The 20,422-nt window shown below is 44.5% G+C and overlaps 1 protein-coding gene across 2 annotated transcripts in view; it reads right to left on the reverse strand.

Annotated features, from left to right (window-relative positions):
- ANKRD6 (ankyrin repeat domain 6) overlaps positions 1-20,422 on the reverse strand; it is a 199,810-nt gene that overhangs the window by 23,725 nt on the left and 155,663 nt on the right. The window contains exons 3-6 of one of the 2 annotated variants that reach the window (XM_039232168.1): positions 13,693-13,791; positions 6,815-6,913; positions 4,480-4,578; positions 143-241 (exon numbers count right to left, since the gene is read on the reverse strand). In XM_039232168.1, coding sequence (XP_039088099.1) covers positions 143-241; positions 4,480-4,578; positions 6,815-6,913; positions 13,693-13,791 — 396 coding nt within the window. Of the gene's footprint in view, positions 1-142; positions 242-4,479; positions 4,579-6,814; positions 6,914-11,136; positions 11,431-13,692; positions 13,792-20,422 lie in introns of those variants that run through there. The other variant, XM_039232167.1, reaches the window with a different exon arrangement.

The raw sequence follows: 20,422 nt of genomic DNA on the forward strand, positions 1-20,422 counted from the left end.
GCAAAAAAAAAAAAAAAATACAGATAGTCCCCAACACTTTTCACATTTTCATTTTCCAGATGGTAACACTCAAGTATGCTTTCAGAGTTATTTTCCTAGGTGACACAAGAGGGCACGAGAGAAGCCGGTGGTGTTCACCCACGTTATTTTTGAGGTCGGCTCGGGACCCGCCCAGCAGGAGGACGCGTGTGCTCTGGGAGTGGCTGTTCTGGCAGGCCAGGTGCAGAGCCGTGTTCCCCGCCTTGGAGAGAGGCAAGAGAAGGGAGGACACGTTAGCAACAAGCTTCTCGGCAGACCTGCGCCGGGCAGGCTTTGCAGAGGGGTGACGCTTCCGGGAAAGAGTCAATGCTCACATTCTCTGCTTCCGGACTAGTGACCCCAGCAGAGGTGTTTCGGTGGCAAGAACATTTAATGTGGAATCCAAACAGGCGCAAGAGTCACATCTGTCACAAAACCTTGGTTCCAAGTCCCGGCTCTACAACTTACTAGTTGAAAGTCACTGGTCAAGGCTCTTACCTATTCTCAGTCTTGAATTCCTTACCTGTAAAATGGAGTGTGAGCCCTACGTCCTGAGGCTGAGGATTAATTCAGAAGGCCTAGGAGAGTATTTACTTAATGGTAAAATGCTGTGCACACGCACCGCGTTACACTCTTTTTGGAGAGGCTTGCATCCTTCCTGGCCAACACAGATAACAGCTATGGCTACAATAAACCCCTGGAGTAAAGGCAAAACAGGCTGCTTCCTGAAAGTGCAGATAATGGAGGTTCAACTTGTAAGTGTCTTGAAAATCATCCACTCTTGAATTCTCCTTGAAACATAAAAATTTGAACTATGGACAAGGTACCCACATAGCAGGAAATACAATTATATCCATCACTTACCAGATAGAAACCCTCTAGCTTGTTGGACTCTATCTTCAATATGCCAGGTCTAAGTAACAGCCAAGGGTCAGAATAATGTTCACAGTAATCTTACAAAAAGAATTCACGACATGAACAAAACTTTTTAAAACCATGCCCAACAGTGCCTGCAAAGCTGTTGATAAAGAAAAGTAACAAGAAAAGCAGGCAGCACAAGAGGAGAGTCAGTGTTAGTCTGAGAGCCTAGGCGCATACGGGAGGTTAAATCTATAAGCTCGGCAATTGTTCTGCTAAACTAAAATGCTGGGTCAGGTCTGCAACTGTGTGGGCTCAAAGCTATTTCACTGCCTGTTTACAGCTTTGCCTCACCCAGGATCTGGATCATACAGTGTGTTTGGACACACGAATGTTCTGCTTCTCACCTCTTGAAAACAGGAATGAGTTTTACTAACACACACACACACACACACACACGCGCGCGCGCGACAAAACTGTATCACTGGTTCACTTACCTCCCCTCTCATACCCTTAGCTCTAAGTAGCCTGGTAGAACCTTTCTTCCTCACTGCTCCCTCCAGGAACCTGGCGGTTATGAGCCTGAGGGTTAGTGAATTCAGTGGTTATCAACCTTCGGCTGCACCTTGGAGTCACTTGGGGGAGCTTTTAAAACTACCAGTGCTCAGCTGCAACCTTTCCAGGGGCTCTGATCTACTTGGCCTGGGGGTGGACCTGGGAAGTTCAGGTTTTGGCACTAAGTCCCAAATTCCAGGAAACCCCTCAGTCCAGGGAAAACTGGGACAGCCCATTCATTACCCTAGGCCTCGTCATCAGGTGACCCCCTCTTTTTTTTCGGTTCAAAATTTCCCAAGAGATTTTAAAGCACAGCCAGGTAGAGAGCCACTGCTAGTCCACCTCTCAAAAACAAAGGACCTGCCCACATTTTAAACCAGTCGTTCCCTGTGAAAGGGCTCGATGCCTGGCTTGGTGTGATTCTTACAGCACAGGGAGTAATTTGTCTCAAAGCTGTTGGCTTCATGGGAGTTATTAACTGTGTTGAATAAATGAGTGAAATGAAAGAAATCTGGTGGTTCTGGAACTATCTACCTAACTGCTTTGCTAATAAGAAAATAATTAATTATGCCAAAAAACATTTGGATCAAGAAAATTAAAAACCATGGGTTAGCATAAACAAATTATAGTATGTTCATACACTGGAATATTACTAGCAATAAAAAGGAATGAATTAGGGGTGCCTGAGTGGCTCAGTCAGTTAAGTGACTTTGGCTCAGGTCATGTTGCGGTTCGTAAGTTTAAGTCCTGCGTCAGGCTCTGTGCTGACAGCCTGGAGCCTCCTTCGTATTCTGTCTGTCTCTGTCTCTGTCTCTCTCTGCCCCTCCCCCACCGACACTGTCTCTCTCTCTCTCTCTCAAAATATAAACATTAAAAAAAATTTTTTTAAAGGAATGAATTAATCACACGTGTAACAACATGGAGGGATCTCAAGAATATTAACCTAACTGAAGGAAGTCACAGTGACTTACAGAAGTCAGACACAAAATGCTCCATACTGTCTGATTCCATTTGTATGACATTCTGGGGAAGGCAGAACAGATTGGTGGTTGCCAGGAGCTGGGGGTGATGCATGGGAACACTGCCACCAAGGGGCACAAAGGAAGTCTTTGGGGTGTTGGAAATATTCTACACCCTGATTGTGGTGGTGGTTACTCAACTATATACATTTGTCAAAATTCTACAGTAGTATAGCTCAGACAGATGAACTTTATTGTATATGCATTACACCTCAGAAACTGACAGTTAGAAAATATGACCTAAGTAGATCTATGCAGCAGGCATCTTTCCCATCCTGACTAATGTGAACTTATTTCCAGACAGAGGCTGATCTAATCACTGAGTAAGAAGAACCTTTCTTATATAACAGAATATTATTCAACCTTAAAAAAAAGAAATTCTATCATGTGCGACATGTATGAACGTGGAGCACATTATGCTAAATGAAATGAGCCAGACAGAGAAATAAATACCGTACGATATCACTTAGATGTGGGAGGGTGGGGAAAACAGGGAGAGGCTGGTAAGTACAAACTTTCAGTTAAATGATGAATAAGGTCTAAAGGATTTAATGTTACAACACAGTGAAGATAGTTGATAAACTCTATTGTATAGCTGAAATTTACAAAGACTAGAACTTAGATGTTTCTATCAAAAAAAATTTTAAAGGGTAAACGTGAGGTGATGGGTGTCTGAACCCAATGGGGGCAATCCTTTCTCAAGGCATACATATATGAAGTCATCACTTTGTACATTTTAAATATCTTACAATTTTATTTGCCTGTTATACCTCAATAAAGCTGGGGGTGGCAGAGGACTTTCCTAGAAGCTTCCTCAGAGGTTGTGGCTGGTAGAGAATGTAGAAGTCTTTCTTCTGGGATGGCATCTATCTTTGCTCCTGCTGTTTTATCTAGAGAGGACTCGGCTTTCCACAATACTTCTGGGGCCCCAAATAGGATAGGAGGCAGTGTGGTGGAGCAGATTCAGGATAGTTTATGGCCCTGACTGTGTCACAAACAAGTCATGTGTCTTAGTTCTAAGACTACTAGCTCCCAGATTACACTTCCCTATCCATTACCTGGGAACTGCCTACTTCTCAGAGTTCAAGGATCTAATGAACAACATGGATCCACCTACAACTCATGTTCCAGACAATGTACCACCTTGAAGAAGTGAAGAAGCCACCGGTCTGCCAGGCAGTGACTCAGGCGTTATTGGAAATATCATGATGCATGGCTTGCTTCTTTTATTCAAGCTTCTGTCCCATGAGGGAACCATGAGAAACATTTAACGAGTAAATGACGGCACAAAGCTGTGTGAAGTGCCAAGGGAACCCTGTAGGTGATACCCTGATGGGCCTTTGGGGAGGGAGAGGCCGCGGCCCTGGAAGCCTGAGTTGGAGGTCTACAGGCAGGAATGAGGAGCGGGATACCCCACAAGGAGCGGGCAACAGGCATAGTGAGCCCACTCTGATAGCTTAGGAGGCACATACTAGCAAAGGCACAGGGAGGAGGTGCAGACATAGGCTGAGGCCACTCCAGGGAGGCCTGAGGCAGTGCCAGGCTGAGGAGCTTTACTGGAAGGTTTCTGGGTAGGGGAGGAGCAGGATGCAGAAGGAGCTAGGCAGGCTGGCCAATGTGCTATGAGGCTTCTGAAATAATGCAGGGATGCATTCAGTAATAATGAGCACAGGAGGAGGGGAATAAGACATGAGGAGTGACAGGAGGGAAGACAGGAAATGAGTGAGAACAGGTGCTACTGGCCTCTATTTCCACGAGGACAGGGCTGCTTGCCTAATGACACTCTAATAAACCAATGGGAAAGCAGTGACCCCCAGGAGAGTTCAAAGGAAGTCAAAGCCACTCCAGGTTGTCTTGCTCACCACGGAGATTATGTTCACTATGGAGTTCCAAGCTTTCATTTCCCCTGCCGGGCTCCACATGCTCCCCTGAGCTCTTGCTCTGCTCAGAGAGGAGGTTCCCACAGGGACAAAACCCTGTAGCCATCCTCACCTGTGAATGAGGAGTTCTAGCACCTGCTGGGCCTCACCTTGTTCTTGGCAAGCACGTTGGCTCCTGCTTTAACGAGCAGTTTGGCTGACTGGCTAAAACCGTGCCAGGACGCTTCGTGTAGGGCCGTATTCCCATCCTGAGGAACACATACAGAGACAGAGAGCACATTACCCAAGACCTAAATTATCTCATTATAATCAGTACATCGTAGCGTATTTCTAGGCCATGCCACAGGTTCTTTTTCAAAACAGGCTTGCCAGGGCACCTGGGTGGCTCAGTCGGTTAAGCATCTGACTTCGGCTCAGGCTTCAGATTCCGTGTCTCCCTCTCTCTTTCTGCCCCTCCACTGCTCGTGCTCTCGCTCTCTCTCAGAAATAAACATTAAAAAGAAGAAAAAAACCTTCTCATCTGAACCAGAACCCAGAAAATGATTTTAGTGGCTAGTTTCTCCATTCTCCCAGAAATGGTACATAACAAGTACCATTTTAGATTTATGTGTACAATGGATGCCTTCAGGCATTAGGGCTTAAACCTCCCTGGGAAGTCTGGCTGAGAAAGGCTTACCCACAGGTCACGTTTAACAGAAAGCAACATCAAGACGACAGGCATGATGTTCATTCCTTCCCACCTCCATCACTCCTTGGGGTCTGCTCTGCTATGCCCCTGGCCCCAGAGAGAACCCTGAAAAGTCCAGGCAAATGAGTCCAGCTCCATAAGTTTCTGGGCCCAAGGGCCGGGTAGACAGATTCCTCCTTTCTTTTTCTTCTCCCGAATTTAATCTCACCCAGCTTAATCCAAAGTCTCAGGGACCGAAACAAGTGGGCGCTGAGAAAGCAGTGACTTGTAAATAAGATAAACAAGTGTCTTCAACATGTGGCTTTTAAATAAAAACCAGCTGGGGAACCTGGGTGGCTCAGTCATTTAAGCATCCGACTTTGGCTCAGGTCATGATCTCGAGGTTCGTGAGTTCAAGTCCCGTATCAGGCTCTGTGCTGACCGCTCAGAGCCTGGAGCCTGCTTCAGGTTCTGTGTCTCCCTCTCTCTCTGCCCCTCCCTTGCTCATACTCTGTCTCTCTCTCTCTCTCAAAAGTAAATAAACATTAAAACAATTTTTTAAATAAACAAAAACCAATTAACAAACACAGCTGGTATTTGGTTAACTTCCTATAAAAAAAGAAATACTAAGTGCAGTGAAGTGTGGGGGGTGGGGCTGAGGGCTGGGTTTACAGGGAGAGAGAAGCACGGAGAGGAGAGGTAGAGAGACCGCCCGTGCTGTTCCAGGTCAGAGCGCAGGGCACTGTCCACTCATGTCCAGGCGCTAGCTTTAGCTTTTATTCGGCCACACCATGAGACAGGCTGAATGGTGCTGACACCACAAGGGGAATCTAGGGTCTCGAAGGCCATGGTAGGGGAGCGGCCCTAGGGAATGAGATGGTCCGTGGCGGTGTGTGGCACCACAGGAAGAAAAAGGAAAAGTGACCGGACAGGGGCACTACTGAAGCGGCTCCCAGTGTGCTGATCTGATCTGCTTCTCGATCTGGGGGCTCACATAGATGTGCTCTGTTAGTGAACACTCACAGCGCTGCATGCTTATAACGTGCACATTTTTCTGTATATATATTATGTTTAATAAAAACTTGTCTAAAAAGTAAGCAGAGGCTGAACTACACCTAATTGTGAAGTTCAATTGTGGTTTTCTTAATTAAAAAAAATTTTTTTAATGTTATTTATTTTTTGAGAGAGACAGAGACAGCATGAGCAGGGGAGGGTCAGAGAGAGAGGAAGACACAGAATCCGAAGACAGGCTCCAGCCTCTGAGCTGGCTGTCAGCACAGAGCCTGACGCAGAGCTTGAACCCACAAACCGTGAGATCATGACCTGAGCTGAAGTCGTACTGCCAACCAACTGAGCCACCCGGGCACCCCTGAAGTCCCATGTTTTAAGACTGTTTAACAATTCAAAAGCAACAGATTAATATAAAATATGTCATTGGGATTTCTTAAAGAATTGATTTTGCTTACTGTTTTTCTTCCAATACTATTTAAATAAATTAACTTGCTCACTTTCCTTTTTAAAAAAAATTGGAAAAAGAGTTCAGGGCACATCCCTTTCCCCACCCAGGCCTCCACAGGCCATTATTTCCAGACTTTTTTTTCTTTACCATTTATACGTATGTGGTTGCCCACTGCTGCCGCAGAACAGGGGAAACGATTAAAAAATTAAAATTTATTGGGATATTAGATACTCTTGCAAAAGAAAGTTAGGCTGATTTTACCATGTTAACTCATGACACATAGGACTCAGGAATCGTAACACCTTGAGCCATCACAGTTCCCCAAGCAAGGTCCTCAAGCTGACATGCCCCATGTCACCTTGTCTTGGCGGTCCAGAGCACAGCCCTCCTGGATAAGCGCCGCGATGACGTCCGTGTTCCCCACCACTGTGGCCCGGTGCAGCGCAGTCTGATCCCCCTGCAGAGTGACGTGGAGGCAGGAACAGTGGTCAGCTCTCCCAATCCCCCCCTCACACGACTCACCCCTCCACTCTGACACAAAGACATCTCCATTCTCAACTGCAGCAGACTGCTCACTCCGCCAGGTGGAGCATTTTTGTTCACAAACTCAGTGGGAATCTCAAACCAACCACAAAACAGCTCCAGAGTTGACCTTGTAATGAGGGTCAGGCACTGACCCACCGTCCCAAGGAAAGGCAGCGTTCAGAGGGAATATGACTGTCACATCTGTGAAAAGCTAGACTGTGTGTGTGATGCAATTAAACCAACAATCTTTACTCCCTACTGAGTCCTCTACTCCCCACTTTCAGAGGAATCACTATCCAGCTATGCCAGTTAGTAACACTCATGATTTGATGATGGGTACATATTTTTTGATTGACTTTATGGGCTAAGAGCAATGAAGGGATTGATTCTGTGTCATCTGAGGACTCCAGGACTACAAGCTATCACTGTGTATGTCTTGAAACCTCTTCTGATATTTCATGACAGCATCCTCACTGATTTATGACGTATTTGACCCTTTTTTCTGTGATCAGATGCCTGGGACTGCTGACCTTCTCTTTCTCCATCAGGGCACCAAAGAGAACTTGACTCCTGCCCCTAATTGCACTAGAGAAGAGGTAAGATGGTCAAGAAAAGAGAGGGTTCTAAAGCCTCTAAGAGCAATCTCATCTCTGACATGTACTCAAGAAGTCCAGTCGAGACAAATCAAGTCTAGCCTGGGGTCCAAACTGGAATGGGGAGACAGGTGACCAGTGTGAAAAAGTTCTGATAGGAAGGAAGGGGTACAGGGCAAGGGAGTCAGAAGATGTGAGACATGCACAGTCTTGGGAAACACCGGTCACCTTGCTGGGCCTTGGGTTCAGAGGTAGATGACCCCCAAGGTCTCTCCCCTTCTTGTGTTCTAGGATTTGGTTGGTAAGAGTTCTGAATAAGTAAAATGTTCTGGTGGAGCACCAGAGAGGCAAAGGACACACCCTGTGGCATCCCTTGTCCTGAGCCTAAGAGAGGAAAGAGAGACTTTTATAAGACAGAAAACACGGAGATTTTGAAAACAGAGATACGCTGCTACCTATAAATAGCCTTAATGAAATGCTGAGTCTACTTACTGAACTCTTTGGAATCTATAACCAACAGCAATGCACATTAAAAGCACTTACTCCAAAAAGAAATTCTGGAGATGGACAGTGGTAATGGTTGTACAACAATGTGGATGTACTCAATGCCAGGTTAGACTGTGCCTTCAAAATGGCACAGTTAAAATGGTTACAATAGTAAATTTTATATTAAATGCATTTTATCACAATAAAAAAACACTTAATCCTATTTAAAACTCAAATTCACTTTCTTAAAATTAAAAGAAAACCTCCATTTAGAAATCCATGAGGAGAAATGATTTTCATTTTCTCCCTTATACTTTTTAATACTTTCCAACTTTTTATATTTAACACATATAATTTTAGCAACAGGAAAAACTGCTATTTATTAAAAGTCTAAGCTGTAATAATATACACTAATAATGGGATTGCCCAAATCTTAGAATCTTTTCTCACTGTTCATTTGTAGAATTTCAGGGATTTCTGCAGTGATGGGTCAGGACATCCCACTCCATTATTATGATTTACCCACTGCCCACAGCATTTCCATCAAGAATGTTCCCCTTGGCATCCTAAATCATCATTCCCACTATAAATAAGGTTTGGACATGGTTTTCTTCTTGTCCACCTTCCCAGACCCCCCACCCAAGGAGAACCCTTTCTGCGTGCTTTGTAGTCACAAGAAGAATATGGCTACTGGATCAGCAGTTGAAGGAGGTGTGTAAAGCCATTACATGTCCGTCTCAAACATCTTAAGGAGTGTTTCCAGATGATGTACTCTTAATGTCCAAACAAGTAATCCTATGAGAAACTGCCCATGTCTTAACTTTATAAGAATTTCCAAGACTGTCATTTCCCCATCAGAATGGTGACAGGTGGGAGTGCCTGGGTGGCTCAGCTGGTTAAGCTTCCAACTTCAGCTCACGTCATGATCTCACAGTTCGTGAGTTTGAGACCCCCATCAGGCTCTGTGCTGACAGCTCGGAGCCTGGAGCCTGCTTCAGATTCTGTGTCTCCCTCTCTTTCTCCCCCTCCCCCATTTACATTGTCTCTCTGAAAAATAAACATTAAAAATTTTTAAGAAAAAAAAAAGAAGGGTGACAGGTTTTCCCAAAATGGACCTGAAGTGGAATTTATGATCTGATGAGAAAGATGGTGTTCTGTGCTCATCAAGAAAGAGGAGACCACAGCTCACTCCTCCAGAGTAAACACCAACAGGGCCTTTTAGTATTCCCACAGACTGCCAGCACTCTACTCAGCACTCCACCAACCTTTTTGCATAAAAGAACATAACCATTCTGTCCCTGTCGTGCACAAAGCCCCAAACTCATGGGTCGTGTCGACCACTCTTCCATCTGAGTCAAGGCACAAGGAGCCTCCACTAGTTAAGGCACAGTCTAACCTAAGCCTTGCTGCAGGTCAGTGGTTTGTCGTGTCTCACAAGCTGCCACTAAGTCACGAGTTGAGGCAGCTTTGGGGCCAGAACATCACCATTATTTTTTACTTGCTCTCAGCATGAATCTAATGTTTTTGCTTCCCTGTGGAGGGGACTTTCCTTCGTGGAACTCTGACTCAATGAAAGAAGCTAAATCTAACTTTCAGTTTAGCCTTTAAAAGGAAATTTCCAGATGGATTATCAAGACTCAAGGAGATCTACCAACCTGTGTGAGGCTGCAGTGACAACACAAATTGTCTTAAGCCACTGGCACGGGTGTCTCCTGCAGAGACCTTTTAGGGGTACTGCCTGTCTCCAGGCCATAGCTTCCCCTCCATCCTTACTTCCCTCCAAGACCTCACTCAGAACCTGGGTCCCGGCCTCATGAGTTGGATAAACACTGCTGAGAAGGCACCAACATCAGCCTTGTCACCATAAGTGGCTGCCCTTGAGCTCTACCATTAGCTTTGCGAACACTACCTGGGACAATTCTGGAGGACTGAGTAAGACACTTTCTCTGGCCTAAAAAAACAGCTACTCTAAAGTTAAGAAGATGAGAGTTAAACTCGGAGAGATGTGAAATAACATAAGCAAAGGGCCACCTTGGGCTTTCCATCTCAGGCTACTCTTCCCAGAACACAGTACAATCAAGACCTGAGACCCTTGATTGAAACAGAGCCGGTTTCCTGGGAATCGCTTTCCTCCTCTGAAATTTACTGTGGAAACGTTTCCTCTTTGAAACAGGACACAGAAGACAATAAAATGTGTCCTCAATACATACTTATTAACAGACCCAAGCAGCGTCTTTGACATAATCCTTATTTCTATGATATAAATAAACCCTGAGATACTGAAACTTTGAAAAAAGATGCTAGAAAAAACTGACACTCTTATCAGCAGTTACGTGTTCAATGAATATTTACTGACACTACTGTACTCCAAGTGGCATCATTTTATTGATTTAAAAAAACGAAGCCTCAGTGCAGCTCAGTGCCTTGCCTAGGATAACCAGCTAATTTGGGGTAGCGTGGGTAGGCCAGAAGTCAATTTGTCAAGGCTCTTTGCACTTACTCCAAACTGTTTCCACCCTATGAAGTCAATTAACCTCAGAGAAGGCCTTAAAAAAGATCAGGTCCCTCTGTGGGTTTGAAGCTGCCTCTTATGGCATCATCTAGCTAAGTGCTTTAGCACAGGGCCCTGGCCACTACAGGCGCCCAAGAAGTATCTGTTGAATGATTAACTACAAAGAAGCTGAAGGAAAAACACTGCAGTTGGAAACCCGGAGAGCCAGCAACCTTGCAGTTTGGCACTTTGATCTGGTACATGCTGACCTGTTTGCAAAGTGCATGAACTGCCAGCTCTCAATTTTTCTGACTTCAGTGTTTCTTGCTTTGGGAATTTAAGGAGTTTGGAACCTCTGAGGTCTCAATCTTTGTTTTGCAATACTTTTAGTTCTCTCTCCTACATGGTGAAAAAGAAAGAGCACAGGTGCAGGCAGATTGCAAAGCTAAGCTCATGGAAGAAACACGAATCATGCAAAGGTGGAACACGTCCCTCCTCTTCAGGAGGAATCCCTCCCAGGCGGAACAGACAGACATGTTGCAAGGAAGCCCGAAACAGTGTAGGTGTGCAAAGCAAATTGCTGACCTCGTGTTCTCTCTCTGATCTTCTAGGGTTCTTCCTAGCCTTTCTTCTCTGTTTTTTCTTATTTTTTTCTTCCTTCATGGCTTTTATCATGGCCACAGGGTCCTGGGCTATTTCTGAGGTAGGGGCCGTGTGGTTGCTCATTGACCAATCAGAGATGGCATTAGAGCTCCAATGTGAGTTGACAGGATTGGCAGGAAGCAAGAGGGAATTTTCTCCTGGAGTTGCATATTCTAAAGAACTGGTTTCCACAGGTTGAAATTCATAATAATCCCACTCCAGGCCACTGGAGGTCATTCTTCAACTAATTCTCAGTCCTTACCGTGACATAAGGAACGTATCTGTAGAATATGAAGTTAGGAGTAAATTCTTCGTAATATTAACATTCTCTACTTCTACCCATCATCCAAGACAGGTAACTTCTGAACTGAATTTTTCCAATAATTAATGTCCCAGCTTCTTTAAAAAACACCTATAGTTTTCTTCTTCAGATTCTTGCATTAAGTTTCAAAGCTGATCATCAACAGCACGGTAAGTAGGTAGAAGATAGACATGAACAATATTCTCGCGAACACGTTACTTCAGAACTAGTGAAGATCAATTCTACCTTCTCCACTCCCAACAGTTTTAACACTGTTTTGTTCTGGTGTTTCTGTTTTGTTTTGTCTTGATTTAAGTTATCAGGGAGAAGCAATGTACATTGGGGCAAGGAAAATATGCAAGAAAAAACATTATTCCAATAAATGAAAGAAATTGTTCTCATCTAAAAGTAGGGCTGAATTTCCTTCTGCTGACATGTGTCCCCTTGGCTACCTTGTGAAAACTCCTATTTTACTTCCTACCTCGCCTGAAATAAACATCCACAGTTCTTGGAAGTTAGCATGGCTCTTGCTGCATGAGAACACAGTGATTTTTGGAGCTTGAGACCTGAGGCAGGAGTTGGGTTAGGATGCGTTAGCGTGCCTGGCATGGTAGCCTTGCCACCATGGTCAGTAAAGGCTTCAATTATGCAAAGAGAAGACCAGATGCATCCCAACATGTTTGCACTAGCCACCCAATGTCCTGCCTTTCCTGTGAGAGAAATCTTCTCTCTCCTTGTATTTTTAGTCCTGTCATCTAAGGATGTGATAGAATCGGGAATGTTATAATGGTCACAGTGTAGGGAAAATGTATTATGATCCGAGGTAGAAATCAACAGCTAAAAGCTAAATCAGCAAAAATATCTGAAAGTAATATTTTTGATGACCCAGTGATTCCAAATATAACCAGAGATTTATGAATGATACTGGACAGCCTTCTTCTGCCTGTACATAAAACAATGACATTATTTTTTTCCAAATGCTGTCCTACTCACTGTATGTTGGCCAAGTTTTAGGAAATTACATAGATGCCTACAGAAAACTAGATGCACTTTGGTGACCTATACCCTACTAGCACACCCGAGGGGCTTAAATTTGATTAACACTCTAACCTCAGTTATTAAAGGTGAATCAGGAAGAGATATGATATATGCAAATTCTATAAGATTCTGTGTTCCTCACAAAATTTGTTTCTTAGAGTCCTACCATACAAATTAGAATTGAAATTGAAAACGAGTTTCTGAAAATAATTTCCAATTACATTATCATAAGGCTGTTTCCTAATAGCTCACTGGAGGACAATTTATATCATCTTATCTATACCTCTTCTTAGAGAATCTACCTCCTCAAAGATCCAATCGGCAACCCTGTGCACGACATGACCTCACCCCAGACACTGTTGATGGACTCAGGAATGAATACTTGACTTCAAAGGAGCCAATTGGAGTCTCTGTCTACATAATCTGAATGAAGAGACTCAGAGACTGAGTCTTTTTTTTTTTTTTCCAGTAGGCTTCATGCCCAGAACCCAATGGGGGCTTGAACTAATGACCCTGAGATCAAGACCTGAGCTGAGATCAAAAGTTGGACACTCAACTGACTGAGCCACCCAGGTGCCCCCAGAGACTGAGTCTTAATAAAGGCATAACACGAGAGGGAACTCTATTAGGATGCTTCCTTTTTCTTGGATTCCATGATATCTGTTAATTTTTTATTTGAACAGGTCCTTTTAAACTAAATTTATACTAAGAAAAATCAAGGTGTGAAGAGGAAAAAGTTATGTTTTTAAGTTCTACTTTTCCCTAATGGTAAGCCTAGTCAATGACACATTTCCAACAGGCCTTGCCCACACTCACTCACATACGTGTGCACATGTGCGTGTGTTTGGGTGTGTGGTGCACTCCTCCACACCAGGACAGGACATAGGCAATATGTCCTTTGAGGCTCTGTACGTGGATGATACTAGATAGCACATGAACCATGATGGGAAAACCACCCCAACCTTGCAAACTGTAGCTTGCTACTGAGAGTGGGTCTTCAAGACGTTTGTCCACCATGGCGACCAAGATGGAGCTAAAAAGTGCTAGGAGAGCATCTTCTCAACCTCCCACCACATAGCTGGTTACACACTATACTGTGTACTTCCAGGCAGACAAGCTCCTTAAACAACTCATCCCAATAAAATGTGGCTTCTACTCACATCATCCTGGACATCGAGGTCACAGCCAGCCTTCAGCAAGATCTGGACCACAGAAAGATGGCCCTTATTGGCAGCAAGATGAAGGGGGGTCCGGCCATGCTGTTAATGCAAAGGAAACACTGATTTCAGAACAGGACATCGAAACCAATTGCCTGGAGGTAGGGGCCTAGAACAAGCTTTACACAATCGGAGCCCCTTTCCCCTTTAGTCGGGCAGGAGATCCTTATATATTTACCCAGAATTCAAGTTTGTCTCTGTTAACCTTTGTTATTGGCATCGTAATAAATGAATAAAATACACTAAAAATGCAAAGATTTCCTTTGGTGCATAATTTCTACTCCCCACTCATCAAACAATTAGGAAACTGAAGAGTTTCAAGTTTTCTCTTATTTTCTCCCTGGTGCTAACACTCAGGGATGATGACGTGGTCACAATGAAATGGATGGGGCAAAAAATGGGAGAACAGCAAAAGGTCAAGCTAATCAGCCCCAGAAAAATCTTTTAGGTAATTATTAAAAATTGAAACTACTGGCCAAACTGTTTTGAATAGTTCTCCCTTTATTGAAACAAAATTTTAAATTACAAAACAGGGGCACCTGGTGGCTCAGTCCGTTAAGTTTCCAGCTTCGGCTCAGGTCATGATCTCACGTTTCATGAGTTTGAGCTCCACATTAGGCTCTGTGCTGACAGCAGCCTGGAGCCTGCTTTGGATTCTGTGTCTCTCTTCCTCTTTGCTCCTCCCTCACTTTCTCTCTCTCTCTCTCTCTCAAAAATAAACATTAAAAATTTTTAAACAAATTACAAAATATTTTAGTCATTCAAAAATATGAATAAGATTTTTAAATGTATACACCTACCAATCACTTTAAGAAAACAGAAACTATAGATGTTCTTTGTGAACCCCTCTGAGATTTCATTTCCCTCCAACTCCAGAGGTAACCACTCTTTAAGATTTTATTTTTAAGTAATCTTTATACCCAAGATGGGTCTCAAACTCACAACCCCAAGATCAAGAGTTGTATGCTCTACCAACTCAGCCAGCCAGGCACTACGAGGTACCCACTCTTAAATTTGGTATTCTTCATTCCTTTGCTTTTTATTACATATTTTGCTATGTGTGCATAGCCATAGATAATAAATATTGTTTTGCTTATTTTAGAACCTTACATAAATAGAACTAATCATTTGGCGATTTTTGTCCAGTGTTATATTTTTGAGATTTCTTTTCATATAGTCACATGTAGGTCCAGATCATTTGTTCATTATTCACCCATTCCCTACTGATGGGCATCCACATTCTTTTCAGTGGTTTGCAGAACACACCAGTGTGCACACCTCCCTGTGTGCCTGAGTAGGCTTCTCAGCCTTGTTGTTGGGTCACAGACAGGACTGTTCCTTCAACAGTCCTAAGCCAGCTCCTGAGGTATAACATGGAGGGTAACACCCAGAATGACTCTCTTCAATGTGAATCAACTTCTATCCTGAGAACTGATCTTGCCAAACTCCAAATTCTTCAAATTCTAAAGAAGACATTAGATTCCCTTTGCTTTCCCCTTCAAGTTCACTGTGAAGAAATTTTCTACCTCCTGCTTCAAAAATCATTTAGCCACTGGCTCCCATCCATACTGAAACATACCCTGAGGGACTCATATGGGTTTCTTCATAAGGAGGAAATAGTTTCTTACTTCCTCCTACACCTTCATAAAACTTTCCAAAGACCTTTATTGATATTCTAGCAGAATAAATTCATTTGTGATCTCCATAAAGTGTCAGTCTGCCATGGGTAACTAGCCGTGGAGGAAAACACAGATAGCAGACAATAAAGGATCTTAATTTCTACCCATGAAATGCAATCAAAGCACTAGAATGATTCTGTAAAGAAAGAGGTCAGAGCTCACTTTAAAATTAGAATTCTCAATTAAGAAAAAAGTTACTCCCAACAAAGTGGGCTATAAAAAGCTTTCATAAAAGGGCAACGTCTGAGAGGAGATGGATTGACATTCCTTGGCTAGCAACTGTCTCAGTGCACACTGCTTAACCTTGATTCTTTCCATGGAAGGTCCACAGCTGATCAGATGGAGCAAAATAAGCAGGTTCCACTTACTGGGCCTGGTCCCAGGCTCCATCTGTCATCACGTGTCCTTGTTAAGGACATCAGATAATGACCTTCACCAAGTTTCTAGGCATTATGAAACACAGGAAGTTTTGTTCCTTTCCTGAGGAGATGGATGTGTGTGCTGTGAGGAAGGCTGCCAGGATGGCAGGACATAAGGGCTTCTGAGCACCTGAAGAACATAAACCATGACGGGGAGAGTTTGCTGGAGAGAGCCTGGGAAACAGGACAAAGGACACGGAGTCTCAGGGTGTCAGGTCGGGGGAGCCTGAGGAGCATCCTCGTCAGGAACCAGATATGACTGGTTGGAACCTGAGTCATAAGGAGGCTCACAGGTTTGCCCAAATGATCACAAATAATCAGAAGACAGAAGGAAATGGTGCTGGGATTCAAACCAGGTCACACCTGGGAGGGTGCTTTAGAAACTATAAATTACTAACAAGATGGCCTTGGACTAAAGGAAACTTCTGAATCCAAAGTCAACAGAGAATCCTCTCTGTGGAGAACGGACAGGCTGGATACAATGGAGCCTGATGTGCCCAGTTCAAATCCCAGGTCTGACTAAGAACTCCTATGGGACTTTGTGCACAACACTCTCCTGAGCCCATTTCTTACCTATAATATAGGAATAGGCTGGGACGCCTGGGTGGCTCAGTTGGTTAAGCGTCTGACTCTAGATTTCAGCTCAGGTCATGATCTCATAGTTCATGGGATTGGGCCACCATGGGTGTGTGAGGGGGTGCAGAGCCTGCCTGAGATTCTCTCTCTCCTTTTTTCTCTGTCCCTCCCCTGCTTGCTCGCACTCTCTCTCTCTCTCTCTCAAAATAAATAAATACACATTAAAAAAAATTTTTTTAATGTTTTATTTATTTCTAGGAGAGAGAGAGAGAAAGCGTGAGCAGGGGAGGGTCAGAGAGAGAGAGAGGGAGTCACAGACTCTGAAACAGGCTCCAGGCTCTGAGCTGGCAGTCAGCACAGAGCCCGATGCGGGGCTTGAACCCACGAACCGCGAGATCATGACCTGAGCCGAAGTCGGACGCTTAACTGACTAAGCCACCCAGGCGCCCCAACATTTTAAAAAATTATAAAACAGGAATAACCTGCTCTATGCTTGAAGTAACATCGCATCTAAGATGGGTTTTCCCTCCAGCTGCCCTCAGCCCTCAGCCCCGAAGACCCCCCAATTGTTCCCTCTCCTCCTTGACACACTTGCACCTTTGCCTTAAAAAAGACGCGAGATATTTTCAATGGCAAACACACTTGGGTGAAGGGCTGGAAATCAGATCACTTGGATGAACAAATGGGCCCCAGCTGAAGGGTTAAGGTTCCTGCTGGCCAGTCCTGATCTACTTGTCCACTTCCATCTTTGAAATATAGCCCATAGTTTCCAGTCTTGGTGTGTCTGCTGGATGGGCCTTCTTTCCTGGGAATGCCCTTCTCCAAACTTTGCCTTTTCTGACTCCCCAAGGAGCATTCCTGGCCTTGTCTCTGTTCCCAAAGCGCCTCAGCTTCCTCTTAGGAAATTAGCACATTCTGTTTTGAGGGCCACCCTGGGCACTGGCTTTTTCTTCCAACCAGGCTATAATCTCCCTGAGGTCAGGACTGTGCCTTCCACCACTGTGGAAGCAAGTTGACTCTGGTGTGGTACAGGGCCATGTCAAAGAGAAGTCAGTGTTCCTCAACCACAGGCAGGCTGAAGCTACCAAGGACCTGGGAGCAAATTCCAATTCCAGGCTTGACCTCTGAGAACTGGAGAGCCTAGGGGTGGTTCCAGGTTCTGGGATGTCTCAGCCCCTCAGAGAAAGTGTAAACATCTGGGGGCTTCATAAGTACTTAAGCAGGTGCAACAGTGACATGGGGACTTCTCTGAGAAGGGTGAGTGTCCCCCTCACGTCTGGCTCCTTTTCTAGCACCAGGTAAAAGTACAGGAGCATCAAAGGCAATAGTAATTGGTTTCCCACTGAACCTGAAGCTGTCCACTCCTGTTCCCTGGGTTTCCTCATACAAGTCATACCGCACAAAGGGGGAAGGCTGCAATCCCCCTAAGTGTGAGGGGGCAAATAATAACTGGTCCTTAGAGGGGTCTTTGAATGACTTAGACATTTCAAGGAAGCAACTGCCATCATCTTCATGCCCCTAGGACTGCCCAGTGAAAGAAGCGGGAAAAGGAGAGAAGATTATGAACTATGAATGATAAGACAAAGACATTTTTGAAGCATCCATTTGTCCTGGGATCTACCCCAGTTCAATGACCTGTCCAACTCAACTTAACCCGGGCCCTAGAGGGATTAGAAGGCCAATAACAATAAGGACAAGAGCAAGAGATAGCAGCAGCTCACATTTATAGGATACTTACATGATAGGCACTATCTTAAGAATCTTACACGTATTAACTCATTCAATCCTCCCCATGACCCCATGAGGTAGGCACTGTTATTAAGATGAGGAATTTCCATTTTACAGATGATGAAACTGAGGCATGGAGGGATCCTGTCACTTTTTCTATGTTCATATAGCAAGTAATTAGAGTCTGGATTCACCCCTAAGCCATGTGACTCTGGCCCCCAAGCTCTGACCCACCATTCTACCCGCCACCCACTTGCTGGGGTGAGGGAGTGATGCTCTCTTCTAGCAGAACGGTCCCATGTCTCACTGTTAGGAAGCTCCCAAGACACCTAGATGATGACCTCTGCAAATAACCTGGTTTCCTTAAAATCTAAAGAACAAGGAGGGAGGTGTTCTATCCTCACTATACATCCAAACCACTTGGGCAGGTTGGTCTGTTTGTCTGTCCATCTGTATTGATGCCTGAGCCCCTTCTCCAAAGTTTCTGGCTCAACTGGTAGTGGAACTCAGGCATCTGTTGTTATATACCCTCCCCAGGTAATATTTTTTTAACATTTATTCATTTTTGAGAGACAGAGAGAGACAGAGTACAAGACAGAGAGAGACAGAGTGCAAGCAGGGGAGGGGCACAGAGAGAGGGAGACACAGAATCTGAAGCTCAGGCTCCAGGCTCTGAACTGTCAGCACAGAGCCTGACATGGGGTTTGAACCCATAAACTGTGAGACCATGACCTGAGCTGAAGTCAGACACTCAACCTACTGAGCCACCCAGGTGCCCTTTCCAGGTGACTCTAATGAGTGACCCAGGCTGAGAATCATCGGATGAGATGAAGAAGAGCCAAGATAATACTCTCCAGGGAACTAGAGGCCCTCAGGTGAAATCTGCCACGTCGGGCCTGTCCAAGCAAGCGTCATTCCTCTTGCCACATTCTTCATGATGCTCTCAACTCCATCTGTCAGTACGAAACACTAAAATACTGCACTCCCACAACCCAGTTCCTGTTTCTTAAAAGAGTATGTAAGCAATATAATGATATTACTAAAAATTTTGAAAATAAAAATTCTTTTTTTTGTAATTGGGTGTAATTTGTAATTCTTACACCCAATACAACTATTATTGTCATTTTCATCCAATCTTTTTCAGTGCACCTTTTCTACTGATGCTTTTGCACAGTTGTGTCAATAGGCCACATATAACTATCCTGCTTTCTATATTAATATTACACCTTAAACCAGCAGTTCTCAAACTTTACTGGGTAGCAGAATCTCCTGGAGGGCTTGTTAAAAGACAGATATCTGGGCCCCCTTCCAGACTTTCTGATTCAGTAGGTCTGGGGTGGAGAATATGCATTTGAAGTACGCATTTCTAACAAGCTGCTAGTTGGGGATGACATTTTGAGAGTCGCTGATGTAAACCACTGGTTTTCGAGCTGGTTGCACATTAGCATCTCTTGAAATCTGAAAATAAAAACAAACTCAAAATGTACCCCCAAAGGATTGTAGTCCATCAGCCTAGGGTGGGGATGATATGAATATGAGGTCTTCTTTAAAAAACAACAACAAAACAATTACAAGTGATTCTAATATGCATCCAGAGGTTATGAACTTCTGCCTTGGACTCTTGAAAGGTCCCGGTTCCTCCAACCTGGCCTTCTGAGACCAAAAGGCTTAAAGAGGGCACAGGACCCTGCAGGGAATGCACATTTCCCTTGCTCTAGGGTAAGACAGAGACTCAGCACCTCAGCCACTTCCAGGGGACTAAACAGCAAAGGGCCTTTGATGTTACTGGGCAATAACCACAAAAAAGTGGCCCCCCTGTCAACGACTCTGGGGCTTTGGTCTGGAGTCCTGCTTTGTTCTGACGGGTCGGCCCACTGGGTCCCGACTTCCAGCAGAACTGTCGCATGGCAACAGTAGAGAGAGTCCTGTTCTGGCAGGTGACTCATAAATTACACTCACAGGGGATCATAAAAGGTGCACAGAATGAAGCAGTCCCTGCCATTCGTTCCAAAGACGCCAACTCCCAGCTGGAGAGGCAGGGCTGGGTCAGGGAGCATTCCAGGAGGAAGATTCCTGTTCAGATAAAGATCTCCCACCAGTGGGGATGACAAGGGAGCCCAGCCAAAGGCAACCAGCTTAAAATACACCTTAAAAGGGAGTGGAGGTATTTTGTTCTCAGCAGGTGTTCAGATATGGTGCTTAACCCTTCTTATCCGACAACCCCAGGCAGAGGGAAGCATTTATTGGAAAGAACTCATGAGGAAGGGCTGA

Source organism: Hyaena hyaena, unplaced genomic scaffold, assembly GCF_003009895.1.
Source record: "Hyaena hyaena isolate Hyena2069 unplaced genomic scaffold, ASM300989v1 scaffold_66, whole genome shotgun sequence".
NCBI classification, from domain to species: domain Eukaryota; kingdom Metazoa; phylum Chordata; class Mammalia; order Carnivora; family Hyaenidae; genus Hyaena; species Hyaena hyaena.